We start from the raw sequence: 19,870 nt of genomic DNA on the forward strand, positions 1-19,870 counted from the left end.
ACTATATTATACACACAGTATTGTAGCACTATAACACTATATTATACACACAGTATTGTAGCACTAGGGTACTATACTATATACACAGTATTGTAGCACTATGGTACTATACTATATACACAGTATTTTAGTACTATGGAACTATACTATATACACAGTATTGTAGCACTATAACACTATATTATATACACAGTATTGTAGCACTATGATACTATACTATATACACAGTATTTTAGTACTATGGAACTATACTATATACACAGTATTGTAGCACTATAACACTATATTATATACACAGTATTGTAGCACTATAACACTATATTATATACACAGTATTGTAGCACTATAAGACTATACGATATACACAGTATTGTAGCACTATAACACTATATTATATACACAGTATTGTAGCACTATAAGACTATACGATATACACAGTATTGTAGCACTATGGTACTATACTATACACACAGTATTGTAGCACTATAACACTATATTATATACACAGTATTGTAGCACTATAAAACTATACTATATACACAGTATTGTAGCACTATGGTACTATACTATACACACAGTATTGTAGCACTATAAGACTATACTATATACACAGTATTGTAGCACTGTAACACTATATTATATACACAGTATTGTAGCACTATGGTACTATACTATATACACAGTATTGTAGCACTATAACAGTATATTATATACACAGTATTGTAGCACTATAAAACTATACTATATACACAGTATTGTAGCACTATGGTACTATAAACACAGTATTGTAGCACTATAAGACTATACTATATACACAGTATTGTAGCACTGTAACACTATTATATACACAGTATTGTAGCACTATGGTACTATACTATACACAGAGCATTGTAGCACTATAACACTATACTATATGCACAGTATTGTAGTTACCAAAAACTTTGGTTGTTTTACATCATTTCCTGTTCACTCCTTTAGAGCCTGAATGTGCAACCAGTCCGGTATAGTTTCAGACTAAGGACTCTACATGTCCAAAACGCGTCACATACCGTTATGTGGGTACCCATAATTAATTAGGAAATGGATTTTAATGCACACCTAATAAATGGATAAGTTTTAAGAAGTACTTCAGGATTTGGATGCGTGATTTTTCCTCTACTGATAATTTATATACACAGTATTGTAGCACTATAACACTATACTATACACACAGTATTGCAGCACTATGATACTATACTGTACATACAGAATTGTACCACTATGGTACTATAATATACACACAGCATTGTAGAACTATGGTACTATACTATACACACAGCATTGTAGCACTATGGTACTATAATACACCCATAGTATTGTAGCACTATGGTACTATACTATACACACAGCATTGTAGAACTATGGTACTATACTATACATACAGCATTGTAGCATATAATACACCCATAGTATTGTAGCAATATGGTACTATACTATACACACAGCATTGTAGCACTATGTTACTGTACCGCCCCCGTGCGAGCAGCCGGGCTGCTGCCGCTGCTCGGTTCCGGATCCGTGGTGGCTCGAGGAGTCTCCGGACCCGGGAGTCACGCGGCCACTCGATTAAAAGAGGGGGGGAAGATATGTACAGGGGTTTTTGGAAGGTTCGTGATGCCACCCACGGTGTGTGGTAATGTGAGGGACCACCACTGCCGTTGGGGAGCCTGGAGATGATGGTTTTGCAGCCTGATGTCTAACCCCTCCGTGGTTAGGGGGTTTATGTCCCGGGGCCCGTTGATGATGGATGGTGTTTGGGTGCCGTTGGGGAATAGGAACAGGGGTTTCCAATGTACTCACTCAGTCCCAGAATAACCACACCGACAGCTTGTAAAACAAAGTTCTGAGCACCACTGTAGCCTGCGGGGAGCACGCCTGGATCCATGCCTCTGGTGTTGTTGTTGGTCTGTGGCCCTGTCCCTGGCACCTTAGTCTCGATTGGACCCCTTGGTATGAAACTCTCCGGGTCCCGCTCACCCGTATGGCTAACTGAGGGAGCTTTCCCTCAGGATTCACGCGTAGGATTTCTTTGGACTGTAGTGGGAAAGTCCTATCCCATCGGTGCACTAGTACCCAGATTTTGGAGTGGGTTGGGGATGACACTTGAAGTCTTCACCCCCGTCGGGTAAATTACCAGAACGCGTGAAGCTACTTTCCGGCTTGGGGTCCACGAACCCCGTCGTGCCCTGGCCCCTGCCCGGTGATAGCTCAAGGCCGCCGGCTGCCCTCCTTGGAAGTCCGTGACCCTTCACACTGTCCCCTGCGACTGGGTTCCAACTCCTACCAGGCCCAGACCAACGTCTGCCACCTAGTTTACAGGAGCTCTCCTCCGTGGCCTCTCCTCACGAGAGCCACTTCACCTCCTCTTTCCTTCACTCTCAACTCTCAACTGTCACTGTCCTCACTTTCTCCTCACCAACCCCCCATGTGGGCGGCCCTATTCCCATAAGGTCCCCCAATGGTGTGTCTGGTAGGTTCAAGTGGGAAGTGTTCCTAGGATTTTGATTAGCCAAGCTGTTAACAACACCAAAGGACCGGGATCTGTAACCAAGGAGAGTGGATACTGTGCAGAAGGGCAGATTGCACAATACCCTGTGACGACCTGATAGGCCAGGGCGTCACAGTACTGTAATATATGCACACAGCATTGTAGCACTATGGTACTATAATATACACACAGCATTGTAGCACTATGGTACTATAATATACACACAGTATTGTAGCACTATGGTACTATACTATACACACAGCATTGTAGCACTATGGTACTATAATACACCCACAGTATTGTAGCACTATGGTAGTATAATCAGTTATTGCAGACATTCATATTTTACTCCTAAATTCTGTAGCATTTCAGAGAAAATAAACAGCGTCTGAGGATTAGTTGATTGCGATGACTAGTCACAGAGGTATGACTCCACTGTTTTTTTCCTTCACCACTCAACTTAGCAGGCACCTCTCTCCATATGTGTGTGTGTATATAGGGAGAGACCTATGTCTCCATCTAATAGCCTTGTTTATGGTCGCTGTTTTAAAGTATATATTCTCTGAAATGGCCCAAGTTCAGACAGCATAAATCAGCTTAAAAGCTCCCTTTAATATTGTTAGTGGGAAACCTGGAAAGAAATCCCTATGGCTATGCATCTTGTAACATCTATCCGGTTGAGTTGTATTTAAAGGGGGTTTAACATTACATTGATGCACCATTAATTAGATACATTTATATTCATACACCAAAAGACTATATACATAAGTATATAGCAAAGTCTCCTTAAGGAGAATAGTGTTCCCCTGTGGTCCCCACAAAACTTCTCATGAGCCAGATCAGACACCCCATACTTTGCACTGACGAGGGGAAAGCACCCCGAAACACCGTGTCTGCAAATTGGGATTCTGATCTGGCATATATATCCTAAGTCATATGCAAAGGATTGTTAAAAATCCCCCTTTGACTTTTAGGATCGCTACTTCCAATAGGTGGCGCTGCGCTAGAGTTTGTCTCTTTTCCTGGAGAGACAATTTGAATATTTTCCAGAGGGGCATGGCAGCTATAAGTCCCCTTACTGGCAGCCAGACTGGCTTTCAAAGTCTCCTTAAGGAGAATAGTGTTCCCCCGTGGTCCCCACAAAGCTTCTCATGAGCCAGATCAGACACCCCATACTTTGCACTGACGAGGGGCAAGCACCCCGAAACACCGTGTCTGCAAATTGGGATTCTGATCTGGCATATATATCCTAAGTCATATGCAAAGGATGTTAAAAATCCACATTTGACTTTTAGGATCGCTACTTCCAATAGGTGGCGCTGCGCTAGAGTTTGTCTCCTTTCCTGGAGAGACAATTTGTATACATAAGTAAGCACTAGTGTATTAAAACGTTAATTTTTATAACTTCATTAAAATAAACCATTATACAAAAGTAGCTATCAATTTTGTAAGCTTGGTCAAAAGGATAATAAGATAAAGGTAAGTACTTAGAAGGGTTGCCCAGGTGCCTGACACTCCCTAAGGCACCCTTCACACGCACGTACCCCCGGTACGTGTTAGGTCCGTTCCTGCACGTATCGGAGACACGGGCACACGTACTCCAATGTTAATCAATGTACTGAGTTCCACGTTTGTTTTTCCTTCTGAGCGCGTGTCCGTGTGCGTGATACGTTTGTTGGTGCATTAAACAAGGAAGCATGTCCGTTTTTCTCACGTAACACGCACACACGCACCCATTAAACTCAATGGGTCCGTGAGTACACGTACGTGACACGGATGCATCTCCGTATGGTCCGTATCCGTTTTTTGCAAATATGGCAATGATTGTATTATTTTGGAACAGGTGCATGTGATTAGAATAGGTCCCTAGGAAATCGCATTTATCTTGCAGGACACAGTGAGGGTGAGTGAATTGAACACACAAGCAACATATTATCCCATTCACTACATGACGTTTTCTAGCTACACGTACTAGCAAAACGGATGGCATACGGATGGAATACGGAATACATACGGACTACAAACACGGACACACGCACATCTCATACGGACATACGAATGACACACGCATCACACACGGAGCCAGAAAACGGACGTTAAAAACGCTACACGGACATGAAATACGGTACGCATAACACGTACGTGATTTACACGCACATGTGAAGGGAGCCTAAGATGGAGCTATAAATTACTCTACCTTGCTGCAGAGGCTGGCACGCTAGATAAATGCAAAAATGAGTTACATTATATTCTGTATTATCTGTGGACTGTATAAATGGATTATAGTGTGCTGCCTTCTGTTTGAGATCTGCTTGTCAAGGAGTATGATGGGATCACTAGGAACAGGGAAGCCTAATCTGGCCCTCAGGCTAAGGGAACCCTCGCTGACCCTGATCCCAAAAATATGTCTGAAGGTGATGATATTTGGGACGCCGTCCTTACCCTAGCTCCTGAACAACACTGGTCTAGTGCCCCCCTCCCTCCACTCAGGAGAGGGGCGGGACAGGAGTGATTAATCCCACACAAATTAACAAATGGGTGAAAAACAAAACTCAAACTTACAGCAATCATTCATAGAGGTATAAACAATACGTGACCAGGAGAAAACTAAAGGAAGAGAGGAAATAATCAGACTTTGAGAGTATTTCCACAGCATATAGACGTTCACCAGCAACAGGATAATAAAGCACAAGGACTGGTATTGCATAAAGCTATCATCGACATCGGAGAACAGGCTCCATCATCATGGCGGAGGTGGCTGTGATAGGTCTCCTGCAACATGTGACTCAAGTAGTAATCCACAGGCTAGCAGAAATTAACTCCTGAAAGCCCAATTAGTAACAGAAGCACAGCTGGTCGATGCCTGAGCCTTTCTGTGCAACTCAAAAGCAGGATCGTGTGGAGTGTCTCTGGCGTGTGAAGAGCATCAGAAGTACTCCTGACACTCGGCGAGTTTTGAGCCAGACACCGTGTGACACTGCTGATAGCTTACCTGGTCAGCTCTAATTTATTGTATGAATATGTAAATACAAACAGTGATGTAAATCCAAATTGTACTATGTCAAAATATGCCCAATGCTCACAAGACTCTAGATAGCATTCAATTATACAAAACAAGAGAGAATAGGTGAAAGTACATCATCATATTAAAATTGCTATTCAAAAGGTAAAAAATAATCCAGAAAAAAAGAGAAAAATCCATAAACAAGACTATGAACTCATTTCCTAGTTTATAGGGACACAAATATGGACATACCTGTCAGACAGATTCCTCTTGTACTGTTACATAAACCAAGCATAACACGAACCTATAATGAAAGTACATTTTATGAATAGCATTCAATTACATCGGGTCATGAGAACAGTGTAGATGGAGCAAGATAAGGAGGCAAGAAGACTGCAAGAGTGATGGAGAAATCAACTGTAAATTTAAAGGATGTCAATCATCACTTACAATAAGCGCATGGCTGCAATCAGCAGAACTAAGTGGTGTCCCATAAGGGACATAACTAAGAATAATGAATGGAGCTCTCATACACTGCTGTGTTATGATGCACACATAGATAGTTATCATAGTGTGTCTTCACTTTTATGCTCAGGTCAATATACAGTATCTCACAAAGGTGAGTACACCCTTTCCATTTTTGAAAATATTTTATTGCATCTTTTCATGGGACAATGTAACACCCATGGGGCAGGGGTTGAAATAATCATCGCCGGGTCGGTGATGTGGGGTCTGGGATGTCATGGGTGGCCCTGCCCGGCACCGTGGCCCCGAGGTGTACACTAAAAAGGGGAATGGAGGATGTGATGAGGATGTTGGGAGTTGAGGAAGGTGGGAGTAGTAGTTGTCTCATGACGCCACCTACGGTATGTGGCCAGGAATTAGCCGCCTCTGCGGTCGCTATCCTCTGGGGCAGATGGTGTCGTAGCTAGGATTATTCAGCTTCCTGCAGGTGAAGCTAGGCCCCAGGGAGGATGATGGAGGTAGTAGTGGCCGTTGGTGCCGGAGCGCGGGGCGCCGGCAATGAAGGGGCTGAAACAGTAGTTGCGGTTCAATGTCTTTTACTCACAGTTCAGTTGTCACCCTTGGAGTGCCGGTTTCCACCGTGATAGGCCCCAATCGATCCCGGGTACCTGAGAAGCCACCACCGGTGTTGTGGAGTGTGGGCCCTTCCACCATGCGCTTTTTAGTGTGGATCCCCATGACCTGAAGTGCTTGGGGACCCCGGTTTAGTGTTAAAATTCCTGTCCTGTGTGCAGGCAGCGCAAGCACTCTTGAGGCCTGACCATGATCACGACTCCAGGCTCTCTTTTGCTACTGTGTTCTGGGATCTTGCGGTGGCCAGAGAGACATAAAATCCCCCTATCCTGCAGATTCTGGTGGCGCAACCTAAAGAATGCACAACCCTAGGGCTCTGCACCCTGAACAGTGCTGGTTCCAAGGGAGCAACTACGCTCTCCCGTCGGCAATCATGTTTCTCCTCCATCACACAACTTCCACCGGTGTCGCATACTGCTTCCAGTCTGCCCGGTCCTAACTGTGGAAGCTTTGAAGTACTCTCCACAGCGACCATGTTGTTCTGAGTCTCAGACTATTCTGAGGTAAAAACTGTGTATTCTTCCACTTCCCCTGTGCTGCCCCCACCATCCTGATGACTCACTGGTGGCTGGGAAAAATCCATTGTTATGGTAACCACCTTTAGCCCAGTTTCAGTGGCTGGCTACTAGCTGTGTGGTGTGTAAGTGATGAACACCTGTAGTTAACCTCACCCGGGATGAGTACTGCACTTTAAGTGAGATGCAATATCCTGTCGCGACCGAGCCTCAGGGCGCCACAACAACACTGAAAATATGACCCTTTGATATAATGTAAAGTAGTCCGTGTGCAGCTTGTATAACAGTGTATATTTAGGGTGCCCTCTAAATAACTCAACACAGAGCCATTAATGGCTAACCGCTAGCAACAAAGGTGAGTACACCCCTAAATAAAAACTGTGGCCAAACTGTGCCCAATTAGCTATTTTTCCTCCCTAGTGTCAAGTAACTCATTAGTGTTACAAGGTCTCAGGTATGAATGGGGAGCAGGTGTGTTGCATTTGGGGGTTATCGCTCACACACGCTCTCATACTGGTCACTGGAAGTTCAACATGGCACCTCATGGCAAAGAATATATAGAGGATATGAAAAACTAAATTTCTCATACCAAATTGGTATGAGAAAAAAGAAAAACGTTGCTTAGCACTGTACCATTAAATAACATTGGACTGAGTGCTATGCAATAAAAAAAAAGGGATAGCACTCATCCAATTGTACGCTCGTGTGACCCTGACCTTACATGGACGGAGGAGCCGGACTACTCTGATTTCCAGATATGGCCCTACTTTAAAGTATATTTTTTCTGCAATACTGAAAAATATACCTGACTGCAATCATACAGTCAGGTTGTGATTAATGCAGACCACGTGTGGGCATCAAGAATAGTGCAACAAATTGTCTTTAGTGTGTCTTTTCTATTTAGACTCTTAATAACTACATTTAGAATCCGCTGCACACAGTTTATATTATATTCCTACCACTGTAGCCAGTATAAAAGGGGACTGAAATAGTCCCACAATAAATCTACATATTGTATATACAACCAATGGGCTAAATTAGATTTATTTTATATTTTTCCAAATCCTTTCATTGATTGAAAAACTGGCATTTTGTGTTGATTTGTAGAGGTGGAAACCTCAAAGCAAGCTAAACACTTCACTTGTTAAATGTATTATGTACTATTATGTACAAGTGTTTTGCAGGCACATAAAACCTTAGTTTGCAATCCGTAGAATGAAAGTAGCTACTTTACAGTAAGAATCGGACAGTGTTTAGGATAGAGAACATTTTGTCCTGTCACACAGCTAAAAATGGCATCATATGTACCTAGCCTTATACTGATCAACAAGTAGCAAAATAATAATTGTACTTATACTATATTGATTCTTTTATGGTAAAAAAAATTGCTTCATTGTTTTCCCAAAAGTGCTATAAAATAATAGGTAGACTCACAAAGACACATTGAATATTTGGTGCAGAAACGTTATGCACCAAATCTGCATCTTCTGGCAGAAAAACAGATGAAAAACGTAGTGCGTTATTGCCACGTTTTTGTGCCATGTCTTTTTCATAATAAAGTCAATGGGTGGAAGGGCTGAAAACCAAAGAGAAAATGCACCAAGAATTGATACGCTGCAATTTCTTTTCTGCAACAAAGCTGCAAGGAAAAATAAGCAATGTGTGCACAGCACTTCAGAATTCTCATTGACTTTGTTGCTATAATCATAGGCATGCAGATATTTGACAAATCTGCACAAATTGCCATAAAAAACGCAGTGTGTGCACATAGCCGCAAGGCCGCTTTACACGCTGTGACATCGCTAGCATCGGCTAGCGATGTCGCGTGCGATAGCACCCGCCCCTGTCGGTGGCACGATATGTGGTGATCGCTGCCGTAGCGAACATTATCGCTACGGCAGCGTCACACGCACATACCTACTGTGCGACGTCGCTGTGAGCGGTGAACCGCCTCCTTTCTAAGGGGGCGGTTCGTTCAGCGTCACAGCGACGTCACAGCAGCGTCACTGAACCGTTGCCCAATAGAAAAGGAGGGGCGGAGATGAGCGGCCGGAACATGCCGCCCACCTCCTTCCTTCCTCCTTTTCCGGTGGACGCAGGTAAGAAGATGTTTGTCGTTCCTGTGGTGTCACACATAGCGATGTGTTCTGCCGCAGGAACAACAAACAACATCGTTACTGTAGCAGCAACGATAACTGGGAAGAGGGGGGCATGTCACCGATGAGCGATTTTGAACGTTTTTGCGGCCGGATGTGCGTCACAAATTCCGTGACCACAACGAGATCATTTTAGCGATCTCGTAGCGTGTAAAGCCACCTTTACAGTAACATGAAATGCCATTATATCTGAGTCAAGACAGGTCAGAGAAAGAGTTAAACAACATTACTCTGACACAAAAGTAGAATCCAGTTGTATCTTGTATAACAAGTGATTTTATTGGTCTACACGTTTTGGAGATTGATCTCCTTCTTCAGGACAAAATCACATTACCAATGTAATGTGATTTTTTTTCTTGAAGAAGGAGATTAATATCCAAAATGCGTACACCAATAAATCCCTTTTTATACAAGATTTGAGTGGATTCTACCTTTGCGGCGGAGCAGTGTTGTTTAACCCTTTGTCTGACTTGTTTTGACTACATATATCGGGTTACTGCAGCTACTACATGTTCTTACAGTGGTTGTGACTCTCACAACCCCCACAGGTCAGTAATCTGTCCTCACCCCATTGCTCTATTTAGATAAATCCCTATTTGCGCTTTTGTCTCCCACCTTTGGTTTTCTATAATATCTGAGAGGACATGGTTACACAAGTATAGATTCTCTCATCTGAGCGAATCGGGTCTATTCTGCTAATAAAACTCCAGTTAAACTCTGATCAGTGTCAGGATAATGTAATCTCGTGATCTCGGATGAGAGAATCATAGCACACTGTGAGGAGAAGATTGAGAACAAAATTTCTCCCTCTTCTCCTTCCGTGGAAATTTGACTGCACACAGATGTTGTTCCAGTGCAATCCAATTTTTCCATGTACCCATAGACTTGAATGGGCGAGTCTCATCCTATTTACGTGTCAAATCAAACCATACTTTATTTTTCTTTCCTGCCAAATTGGTATGAGGAAAAAAAGATGCTGCTCAACACTGCACCATTGAATAACATTAGAATAGAAGATCCAGCGCCGTCCAATCAATAAAACTTCACTTTATTTAGATTTTTCTTAAAATCCAGCATAAATAGCTCATGATACAGGGGTCAGTGACATCTACGCATTTCGATGCTAGGTCTTAATCATGTTCTGCCAGAACATAATTAAGACCTAGTGTTGAAACGCGTAGATCATGAGCTATTTATGCTGGATTTTAAGAAAAATCTAAATAAAGTGAAGTTTTATTGATTGGACTGCGCTGGATCTTCTATTGTAATCCTATTACCTGGTGGCCAGACCATTCTGTGCGCAGGAGTTCCTCATTACCAGCCTTCAGCTGATCGGTGAGCTGGATTTTTTCTTTGATTGAACAGCATTAGAACAAGTGCTATACGATAAAAATTAAATCGGATAGCACTCGTCTAATTATACGCTGTTTTAACACCGGCCTTACACTGATGTTTGCTGTATGCAGAGCTATCTTCTCTGGGAATCTGATGGAGGCTTCAATGTAGATGTAACAGAGCCTTACAAAAGCAGAGATCAGCAATAATACACCAATGTAAAGCTAGTAACCTTGCCTATACACAGACACGGGAGAAAAAATTATACAAAGTCACCAGATAACATAATAATCACAGCCGGCAATGGTGAAGTGTCATCACCTTGGATCTCTGAGTTGTAACAGTGCACCTAATTGTATTAATGAAGAGTGAATGTCATGTGTCACCATAGATTACAATCAGATAAACCTCGTTATCATGCTGCGCTGTCAGTTACTAGAATATTTCATACCACTTATTTAATGCCTGGCTGGAATAATATCTAACACCATAAATGACTTCTATACAATCTGATACTATATAGATCAGTATAAGATAAATGTAACAACCTTGTGTGACTAGAGGTAACAAACAATGAAATAGTGATGAAAGATTATGGGCATTTTCTGCTGCAATTTGGAAACATATTGAATTGTAGGTAAACACTGAAAGTCCACGACTATAAGAGGAAAGTCATTTGGGCAATATTTTCATTAAAGATTTTCTCTCTGTAAAAAAAACCTATAAAATACTGACATAAATAAGGCCGATGTGCACATGTTATATTTGCTGCATAAACTACGAGCATTTTTATTGTGCTTTTTCCCCTCATTCATTAAAAAAATTACAAAAACTCTAAAAGAATTGACCTGCCGCAGATTTCAAGTCTGCAAGTAAAAATAAAGGATGTTTGCAAGAGTCTTCAGAAATCTTAATCACTTTGCCAATACTCGGAAATCCTTCAGTTTTTGTGACAAAACTCCGCAGGAAAAACACAAGAAAAAGGCAGCAAATACTTAAAGTGTGCACAATCCCTAAGAGTAATAGAAGGTCATCTGCTTTAAATATTTCCTGCGTTCTTATCCATTAGAGAAGCAAAAATCACAGTGTGCTGGACCCATCATAGATGGACATTCACAGTACCCCATAGACTATGAGGGGTTTTCATGCATCATCATTTCACCAGACAAAATATAGCGCCACACTATTTTTCTCTGCCACATTTGATGGAATATGTGATCTAATAATAGATCGGTTTGATATTATATGGTGATATAGATTACCGGGACCATTGAATACGTCATCATCATCAGCATATCTTCATTCTCAGCTCGGATGTAGGATTCTTGATGCCTGTGGCGATGACTCCTCTTGTTTCTGGAGACCTGCGTCCTTGTTTCTTCCAAATCTTTCTCTTTTATTTCTGATACTAACTGGTTCAGGTGAGAGGTCAAAACGTCCTCCTGGGAAGGTCTTTGATAAGATTCCAGTTCCTTAACTCTAGAAGCAAGATCCTTCCATTGCAGTAGGATAAATAAGGTTCCACCTATATTGAGCAGTGTGATTATGGCCAGGACAGCGATCACACCTCTGAGGACCACACTACAGCTTCCTTTTTCAGAACAAGCCACCAAACTCACAACCCTTTCTGTCCCCATTCCAGTGGTTGTTATAAAGCAAGCACACTCAGCGTCCTCTCCTTAAGATCTCCAGAAGAAAAGCGTCTTCTCTTGGATAACAAAGTGCTTTTTATGGGCTGGAGTCTGTTTAAATGCCTTGACTTGCCGTGGGCTGTTTAACAAAGATTATACTTTCAGATCCAAATTAATGATGTGGAAGTGATTGCATAGGCGTGTGTCCGGGAGAGGGGCCCTATAAGGGAATGGAGGGTGTCTTGGAAACATCAGTCACCATCTCAGCTCTATTTGTAATAAGAAGCAGTCAATTACCAAGAAACTTGACAAGGACACTGACATAGTATGGAAATATCACAGACAATAAGCCTAATAGGAACAAACTTCAGCCCAAGCCTTTGTATAAGACAAAAATTGGGAAAGCTCATTTGTAAGAGCAATTCTATTTATTACATTCCAATAAAAAGAAACCTGTCATGGTTCAGCACTTACACATACAAGAAAAACTAAGCTTCCAACTCATATACTAAACATGTTTGTTTATTCTGTCTGTGGGTAGAACGTACATTATAAAATTACATCTTAATGAATAGCCCATTAATAACAATAATAATAATAATAATAATAATAATAATAATAATAATAAAAAATGATAAATAAATATATGCCATTGGTGAACATATGGACATACACACGTGGTCAAAATTGTTGGTATTGTTTAATGAAAGAAAAACCCACAATTGTCAGAGAAATAACTTGATTCTGACAAAAGTAATAATTAATAAAAAAAATCTATGAAAATAACTAAATGAAAGTCAGACATTGCTTTTCAATCATGCTTCCACAGAATTTTTAAAAAAATAAAACTCATGAAATAGGCCTGGACAGACATGATGGTACCCCTAAAAATAATGTGACAAAAGGGACATGTTAAATCAAGGTGTGTCCACTAATTAGCATCACAGGCATCTACAATCTTGTAATTAGTTAGTGGGCCTGTATATAGGGCTACAGATACTCACTGTGCTGTTAAGTGACATGGTGTGTACCACACAACATGGATCAGAGGAAGCGAAGAAAAAAGTTGTCTCAGGAGATTAGAAAGAAAATTATAGACACGCATGTTAAAGGTAAAGGATATAAGACCATCTCCAACTAGCTTGATGTTCCTGTAAATACAGTTGCACATATTATTCAGAGATTTAAGATCCATGGGACTGTAGCCAACCTCCCTGGATGTGGCCGCAGGAGGAAAATTGATGACAAATCAAAGAGATGGATAGAGTTTTATTTATTAAAAATTCTGTGGAAGCATGGTTGAAATGCAATGTCTGACTTTCATTTGTTCATTTTCATAGATTTTTTTATTCATCATTACTTTTGTCAGATACAAGTTATTTCTGTGGCCATTGTGGGTTTTTCTTTCTTTAAACGAGGGGTACCAACAATTTTGACTACGTATGTACCTTCAATATGCAAATTAATCTTTATTTTAGAATATTTATAGCACATAAAGCAAAATGTCTTCACTTTTATGCATCTTTGTTCTCTAATACCTTATTACTGGTCGTTTCTCTGACAAGACTGGTATACTTGCTTTGAAAAAATTGAATAATTTAGCTAGAACTTATGAGTTCAAGTGTATTCTTTCTTAGCTCAGTCATATGCTGACAGCTTGTAGTGAGCAGTGTGAGATCTCAGAAGGAGAAGGGACAGTTAGAAGCTATCAGACTAGGTTCGTAATAAATGACTGAAAGAGGCTGTCCACTATTTTTATATTGATGACACTCTGCTCTGCACCCTCTCAGATCAGCTGTTCTCGGTGCTTGTGTAACACCCTGGGGTCGAGGGGTTTTCATCCGACTCGTTGCTGGGCCAGGGGTTGCAGATCCTCTGTGTCATCATATCTGGCCGGGTTTCGTGACCCCGAGGCATACAGGAGGGAGGGAACGCAGTGGACGGGAGCAAGAATGGAGGATGGGGATGGTAGTGATGGTGAGGAAAGTCTTTTTTAAATTGTGATGCCACCTGTGGTCTGCAGCCAGAGATGGGACGCCCCTGCTGGTGCTGCTCTCCGGGACTGATGGTGAAGGCCGCAGTCGGGATGGTGTCGCTCCCCACAGGCGAAGCGGGGTTACCCCAGGGAGGATGACGGAGGACGGGCGGGGGTGGTGGTAGTCCCTGTTCGTGCCGCAGCACTGGGCAATGGCAAATGAGAGGCAGAGGCAGGGACTGCGGCTCCAGGTATTTTACTCACTGGTAGTTCAGGCGCTGCCCCAGAGTACCGGTCTCTGCCACGATGGGCTCCAGCTGATCCCGGATAGTCGGCGGTCACCGCCGGTGCCCTTAGAAGTCCTTCTAGTGAAGTGTCCCCCGATTGCTATCCGGAACCCGGGTTGAGCCTTCAGCTCCAAGCCACAGGCCCCACGAAGAAAGAGAAACACTCGACTCTTGTTGTCTGTGCGAAATGTTATCCCAAGTTGTGCCTGGGAAAGTCTGCTCTAGTGAGATGGTTGCACCTACTTCTTACCCCAAGTGGTGCTTACCCCCAGTGGTTGTCCTAGTAACTGGGGAAGTCCCATGCTTCATGATGGCTAACCTCCCTGTCTGCCCTAGTCCACCCCCTGTGGGAAGGCACCTTATTGTTTTATGTGTGTGGTTTTGGGAAGACACCGGCAGTTAACCCCCTCTTAACCCAAGATGGATATTACCCCTTAAAGGAGATGTAATAACCTGTGGCGCCTGAAGCTTCAGGGACGCCACACTTGCAGTGCAGAAGGCATCCACAAAAGCTCAGTTCCCTGAGTTGCTCTGTCTTCTGATAGTGGCCACGACTGGGTTCTGCACATCCACCTCCCATTGAAATCAATAAGAGGCAGATGTGCAGTACCTAGCCATGGCCACTATCAGAAGATGGAACAGCTTCGGAATTGACCATTTCAGTGTGCCTGCTACTGCCACCGGCACAGAGTGCTGCTGATCAGCAGGGGTGCGAGGTTTCAGACCTCAGCTGATCAGACTTTGCTGACCTATCCTAAGGATAGGCCATCCATGTAAAAGTAGTGGATAATTTCTTTAAAATTTCCAAAAGTAAACACTGAAACACTTATGAGTGACTCATGCGGGTCTCGCATCGCCTTATTATACACAATAAAAAGTTTAAAAAAATGAAAAAAATTAAAAACACAAATGTTCAAATCCTCCCTTTGCCTCATTGAAAATAAAACAATTAAAAACATGTAGAAATGACACATATTTGGTATCGCTGCATTTGTAAGAGTCTTTTTTTTTTACATGGTAAGTCCCAGTGCAACCCAATCCAGAGTAAGGCTGAGTTCACATGTTCGGTAATCATCCATTAGAACAGACTTTTTTTGTCCGTTGTTAAATAACTGATGTCTGCTGGGTTCATTTTTTTTTTTTAACATGAGAGTCTATGGATAACAAATCTGTTAACGGATTGCTATTTAGTCATCCATTATTCTTTAATTTGTAATAAATCCGTTTTTCCTTACAGGAGCAAATTCTTATGGAAAATAAATAGCAACCCGTTAACTGATCCATTCTCCATAGACTCCTATGTTAAAATGTTAAAAAACTGATCCGGCAGACATCTTTTTGCCCACGAATCTCTGCAGGATCAGTTCTAACGAATTATTATAGGACATGTGAACTCAGGGTTACAGTGCCCACAGTGACAGTCACCTTCCCTTCCTGCATTCCCACGTCCTGTCTCCTCAGGGGACCAACAATGACTGGAGTAAAGCTTTTGCATACCATGACGTGTAATGGAACATCACTAGGTTGGTTGATGACGTCACATGAAACTTGAGATTAACTCATTACTGTCATGATCCAGACCGGTATCTGTGGTTTCACCCAGCTCCGGTCTGGTCATATCAGGGGTTACCTACTCCCTACCTCACTCTGGTTTCCGGGAGACTATATCCTGATGCTGCACCTCTGGTTCAGTGCCAGTGATAGTTTTTGCCCTGCAGCGTGTATTACTGGCTCTGGTGTTACCTGATCTCTCCTGCTACCTGGTTCTGACCCATATCCTCCTCTGTTCGTCCATCTCTCCTGGTCCCTGACTACCCGCTCCTGTCTACTGTGTGTCCTTCCCTGTCTTATCCCAGTCCTGACCTGTTTGTCCTCCACCCTTGTTTGTACTTGAACTTCCAGGCATCTGACTTGTATCCATGTTCCTGACCCTGACCTCCATCTCTCCCTTTGGCTGTATCTGTGACTTCTTGACTTCTGACTTTTGGCTATCACCTGACCACAATTTCTCTATCCCTATGCAAATGACGAGATTTCTTGCTGCTGATCCAGTATTCTGACTACTCTATTGCCCTCTGGTGGTTTACCTGCTAACTGCACTCTGAAGTTACATTGCTTGTAACTTCAGCTTCTCCTAGGGCAGCATGACATTTACCTTGATGGTTAAGGGACCTTGAAACTAGAGTTACACACCAGTAGGAATTACCCAGTACCTTGATGGTTAAGGGCCCTGGATTTAAGGATTCCATCCTCCTACTCCTATAGCCTCGAGCCACTCCGTCTGACAATTAGTCTCTAGTTGCCTTGCTGTTTACACCCTGAGTCTCCAGCCTCTTTTGAGAATCATGCTATCTTGGCTTCTGTCTCCGTTGCTCCATTGCCCCAAACCATCCACTGTATGCCACCTTCATGACTGTTTGATGATATGACTGTTATGATCCAATTTGCTGAGTTTGCTGCCAGGTCGATCCACAGTGAAAATCTGCTCTGTTAGAGACATCACAGATGCAATATAGGAGAGATGATGATGACTGCAGTTGGCGCTCCTGATGGATCCAAGATACAATGAAATTCAGTAAGGTCCATTCAATGGTTTATTTAAAAAAGTACATGAATATGTTAACTTAACCATGTACACTTAAAAGACAACGCATTTCAGCTTATTAAAAAACCTTCTTTACGTTAGAATGATATATAAAAATAATAACGGGTAATATATATATATACCTGTACCTGGCAACGAAAAAGTGACGTGAAAAATGCTGGGAGTTGCACATTCACACATGTCAAGCTGAGCCGATTCAGCCAATGACAGACAAAGGCCGTGTAATGCTAAATTGCAACTCTAAGCATTTTTCACGTCATGTTTTCCTTGCCAGTCGACAAATTTTCAACTTCCTTTACACGTAATTCAACCACTTCAGCGCTACTGAATGTTGTCATTATTAACTTTAGTTTAATTAATCAACAGCAGCGTTAATTACATAGGAACAGCTAGTGTGTGTATATGTGTGTGTGTGTGCGAGTTTCTAGTTGTAAAGTTGTAAAATTATATATATATATAGGTAAATTGTATCATGTGGATATAAACTATAAACTCTCCACCCATCCTCTTGCCAGCACTTGTACCAAGACCCTCATAAAAGATCCTCTATTTGGTGAGTGAACATTTCTAGCTGTGTTAGCATGTTGGTATATTTTTTATATATTATTCATACCTGAAGAAGGCTTTTTAATAAGCGGAATTGTGTTGTCCTTTAAGTGTACATGGTTATGTTTAACACATTTATGTACAGTACTTTTTAAAATAAACCATTGAATGGACCTTACCGAATTTCATTGTCCCTTGTTGGGTCCATTGGAAGCTTCATCTACTGTCATCTTTCCAATCTTTTATAGACAAGTGTTTTTTTTTTCATAGACAAGTTGTTTGTGGGCTTATTTTATTGAAGGACAAGCTGTGTTTTTCACTGATACCATTTTTGGGTACATGCAACTTCTTGGTCACTTTTTACTTAGTTTTTTGTTAGACAGGATGATCAAAAAACAGTAATGCTATTATTGTTTTTTTGTATTTTTATTACTGTATTTATCATGCAGAATAAAAAAAAAACGGTATAGTTTTATATGTGGGGCTGCTGATAAGTCTATGGCTGTACCCAGAAAGAAATGAGATAAGATGATGAAACTTTACATTTATTCCACATACTATCCACTGATTGAGCACAAAAGAAAAAAGGACTCGGCGTGCAAAATTACTCATATAACAATCAGAGCGATGTCCCATGGGGAGGGCAAGGTAGACTAGGCAGCTTAGATGAACCAAAAAATGGAGTTAATCTCATCCATGCAGGTGGGGGCTCCATGTATCAGATCATATATTCAAGGTAATGGACCCACCAAGATACAAGGATATCAAATGGAATATATTTCAAATACATCTAATCAGCCAAGTCACACTTACCCATATATCAAAATGTGCCAGCCAGGTCGCAGAGTCGTGTGCCCCTATATTCCATTTGATATCCTTGTGTCTTGGTGGGCCCATTACCGTGAATATATGATCTGATACACGGAGCCCCCACCTGCATGGATGAGATTAACTCCATTTTTTGGTTCATCTAAGCTGCCTAGTCTACCTTGCCCTCCCCATGGGACATCGCTCTGATTGTTATATGAGTAATTTTGATGTCCCATTTGTGATTTGATGACCAGCCCTTTTTCCATGATTGGGTTAATGTGTTGCTTATCCTTGTCCTCATTTTTCTCTATGATCCCTATACATATATTTTTTTGTACTAAATTATAATAATGATAATCCAACCTGTCTTTTATCTGATCTTATAAATAAAGCTAATTTTTATATGCAGTATTTGAGGTTGTGGTCTTGTGGTCTTGACTGTTTATATTATTTCCTTGCACGCCGAGTCCTTTTTTCTTTTGTGCTCAATAGATTGTATTTTAAGGACGTGCTCTGTGCGGTCACAAGATTGCCGCATATATGTTTCCAGACTTGCGTTTTAGTTTATTTATACTATCCACTGATGTCACCAAACTTCTAATATCGATATTCCAAGTTCTGTAAGCTTAGCAAAAAGAAGGATTTCAGTTGTGCCTCAAAGCAAGCATCTGTAGCAGCCACGACATCAGAAATGGTGTGAAATTTGGGACCCTTGAGGTGTTTCCTCAGGTTTGGAAACAGATGATAGTTAGAGGGACCTAGCTCTGGGGAATAAGATGGGTAGTCAACCAGCTGGAATCCCAGGTCTGCCAGTATTGCCGTGGTCGCTTGTGCAGTGGGAGCGGAGGCGTTGTCTTGCAGGAACAAGATTCCTGTGCACAGCTTGCAGCACCTTTTGGCCTTCAGAGCTGCTTTCAATTGGTACAAAAGATCCATGTAATACCTGCATTGATGGTGAAACCTTTTTGAAGGTAGTCCACTAGCAGAACGCCCTCCTTATCCCAGAAGACACACACTATCACCTTAGTGGCTGATTTTTGCACCCTGAACTTCTTTGGACGAGGAGAACCACTGTGTCTCCAGTCTTTTGACTGTTTCTTGTTTTCAGGGTCATACAAATAAATCCAGGTCTCATCCATAGTGACCAGTCGATCCAAGAAGTTCTTATCAGTCCAGAAACGCTGACAAATGGACAGGGAAGTTTTTACTCGCATGCTTCTCTAATATGTTGTCCAACATTTGGGGACCCACTTTGCAGATAGCTTCCTCATGTCCAAATGTTCATGAATAATGACACAAACACGTTCACGGGAAATCCCCATGATGTCTGCTATTGCTTTAGCTGAAATTAATTGATTGTCCAGTATGAGGTTGTGCACAG

At 41.8% G+C, this 19,870-nt stretch overlaps 1 protein-coding gene across 1 annotated transcript in view; it reads right to left on the minus strand.

Annotated features, from left to right (window-relative positions):
- GLDN (gliomedin) overlaps positions 1 to 12,494 on the minus strand; it is a 33,569-nt gene extending 21,075 nt beyond the window's left edge. The window contains exons 1-2 of the mRNA XM_075345792.1: positions 11,898 to 12,494; positions 5,784 to 5,835 (exon numbers count right to left, since the gene is read on the minus strand). Coding sequence (XP_075201907.1) covers positions 5,784 to 5,835; positions 11,898 to 12,272 — 427 coding nt within the window. The 5' untranslated portion in view covers positions 12,273 to 12,494. The remainder of the gene's footprint in view (positions 1 to 5,783; positions 5,836 to 11,897) is intronic.
- Positions 12,495 to 19,870: the final 7,376 nt, after the last annotated feature.

This window comes from Anomaloglossus baeobatrachus, chromosome 4 (genome assembly GCF_048569485.1).
Source record: "Anomaloglossus baeobatrachus isolate aAnoBae1 chromosome 4, aAnoBae1.hap1, whole genome shotgun sequence".
In the NCBI taxonomy this organism is placed as follows: Eukaryota; Metazoa; Chordata; class Amphibia; order Anura; family Aromobatidae; genus Anomaloglossus; species Anomaloglossus baeobatrachus.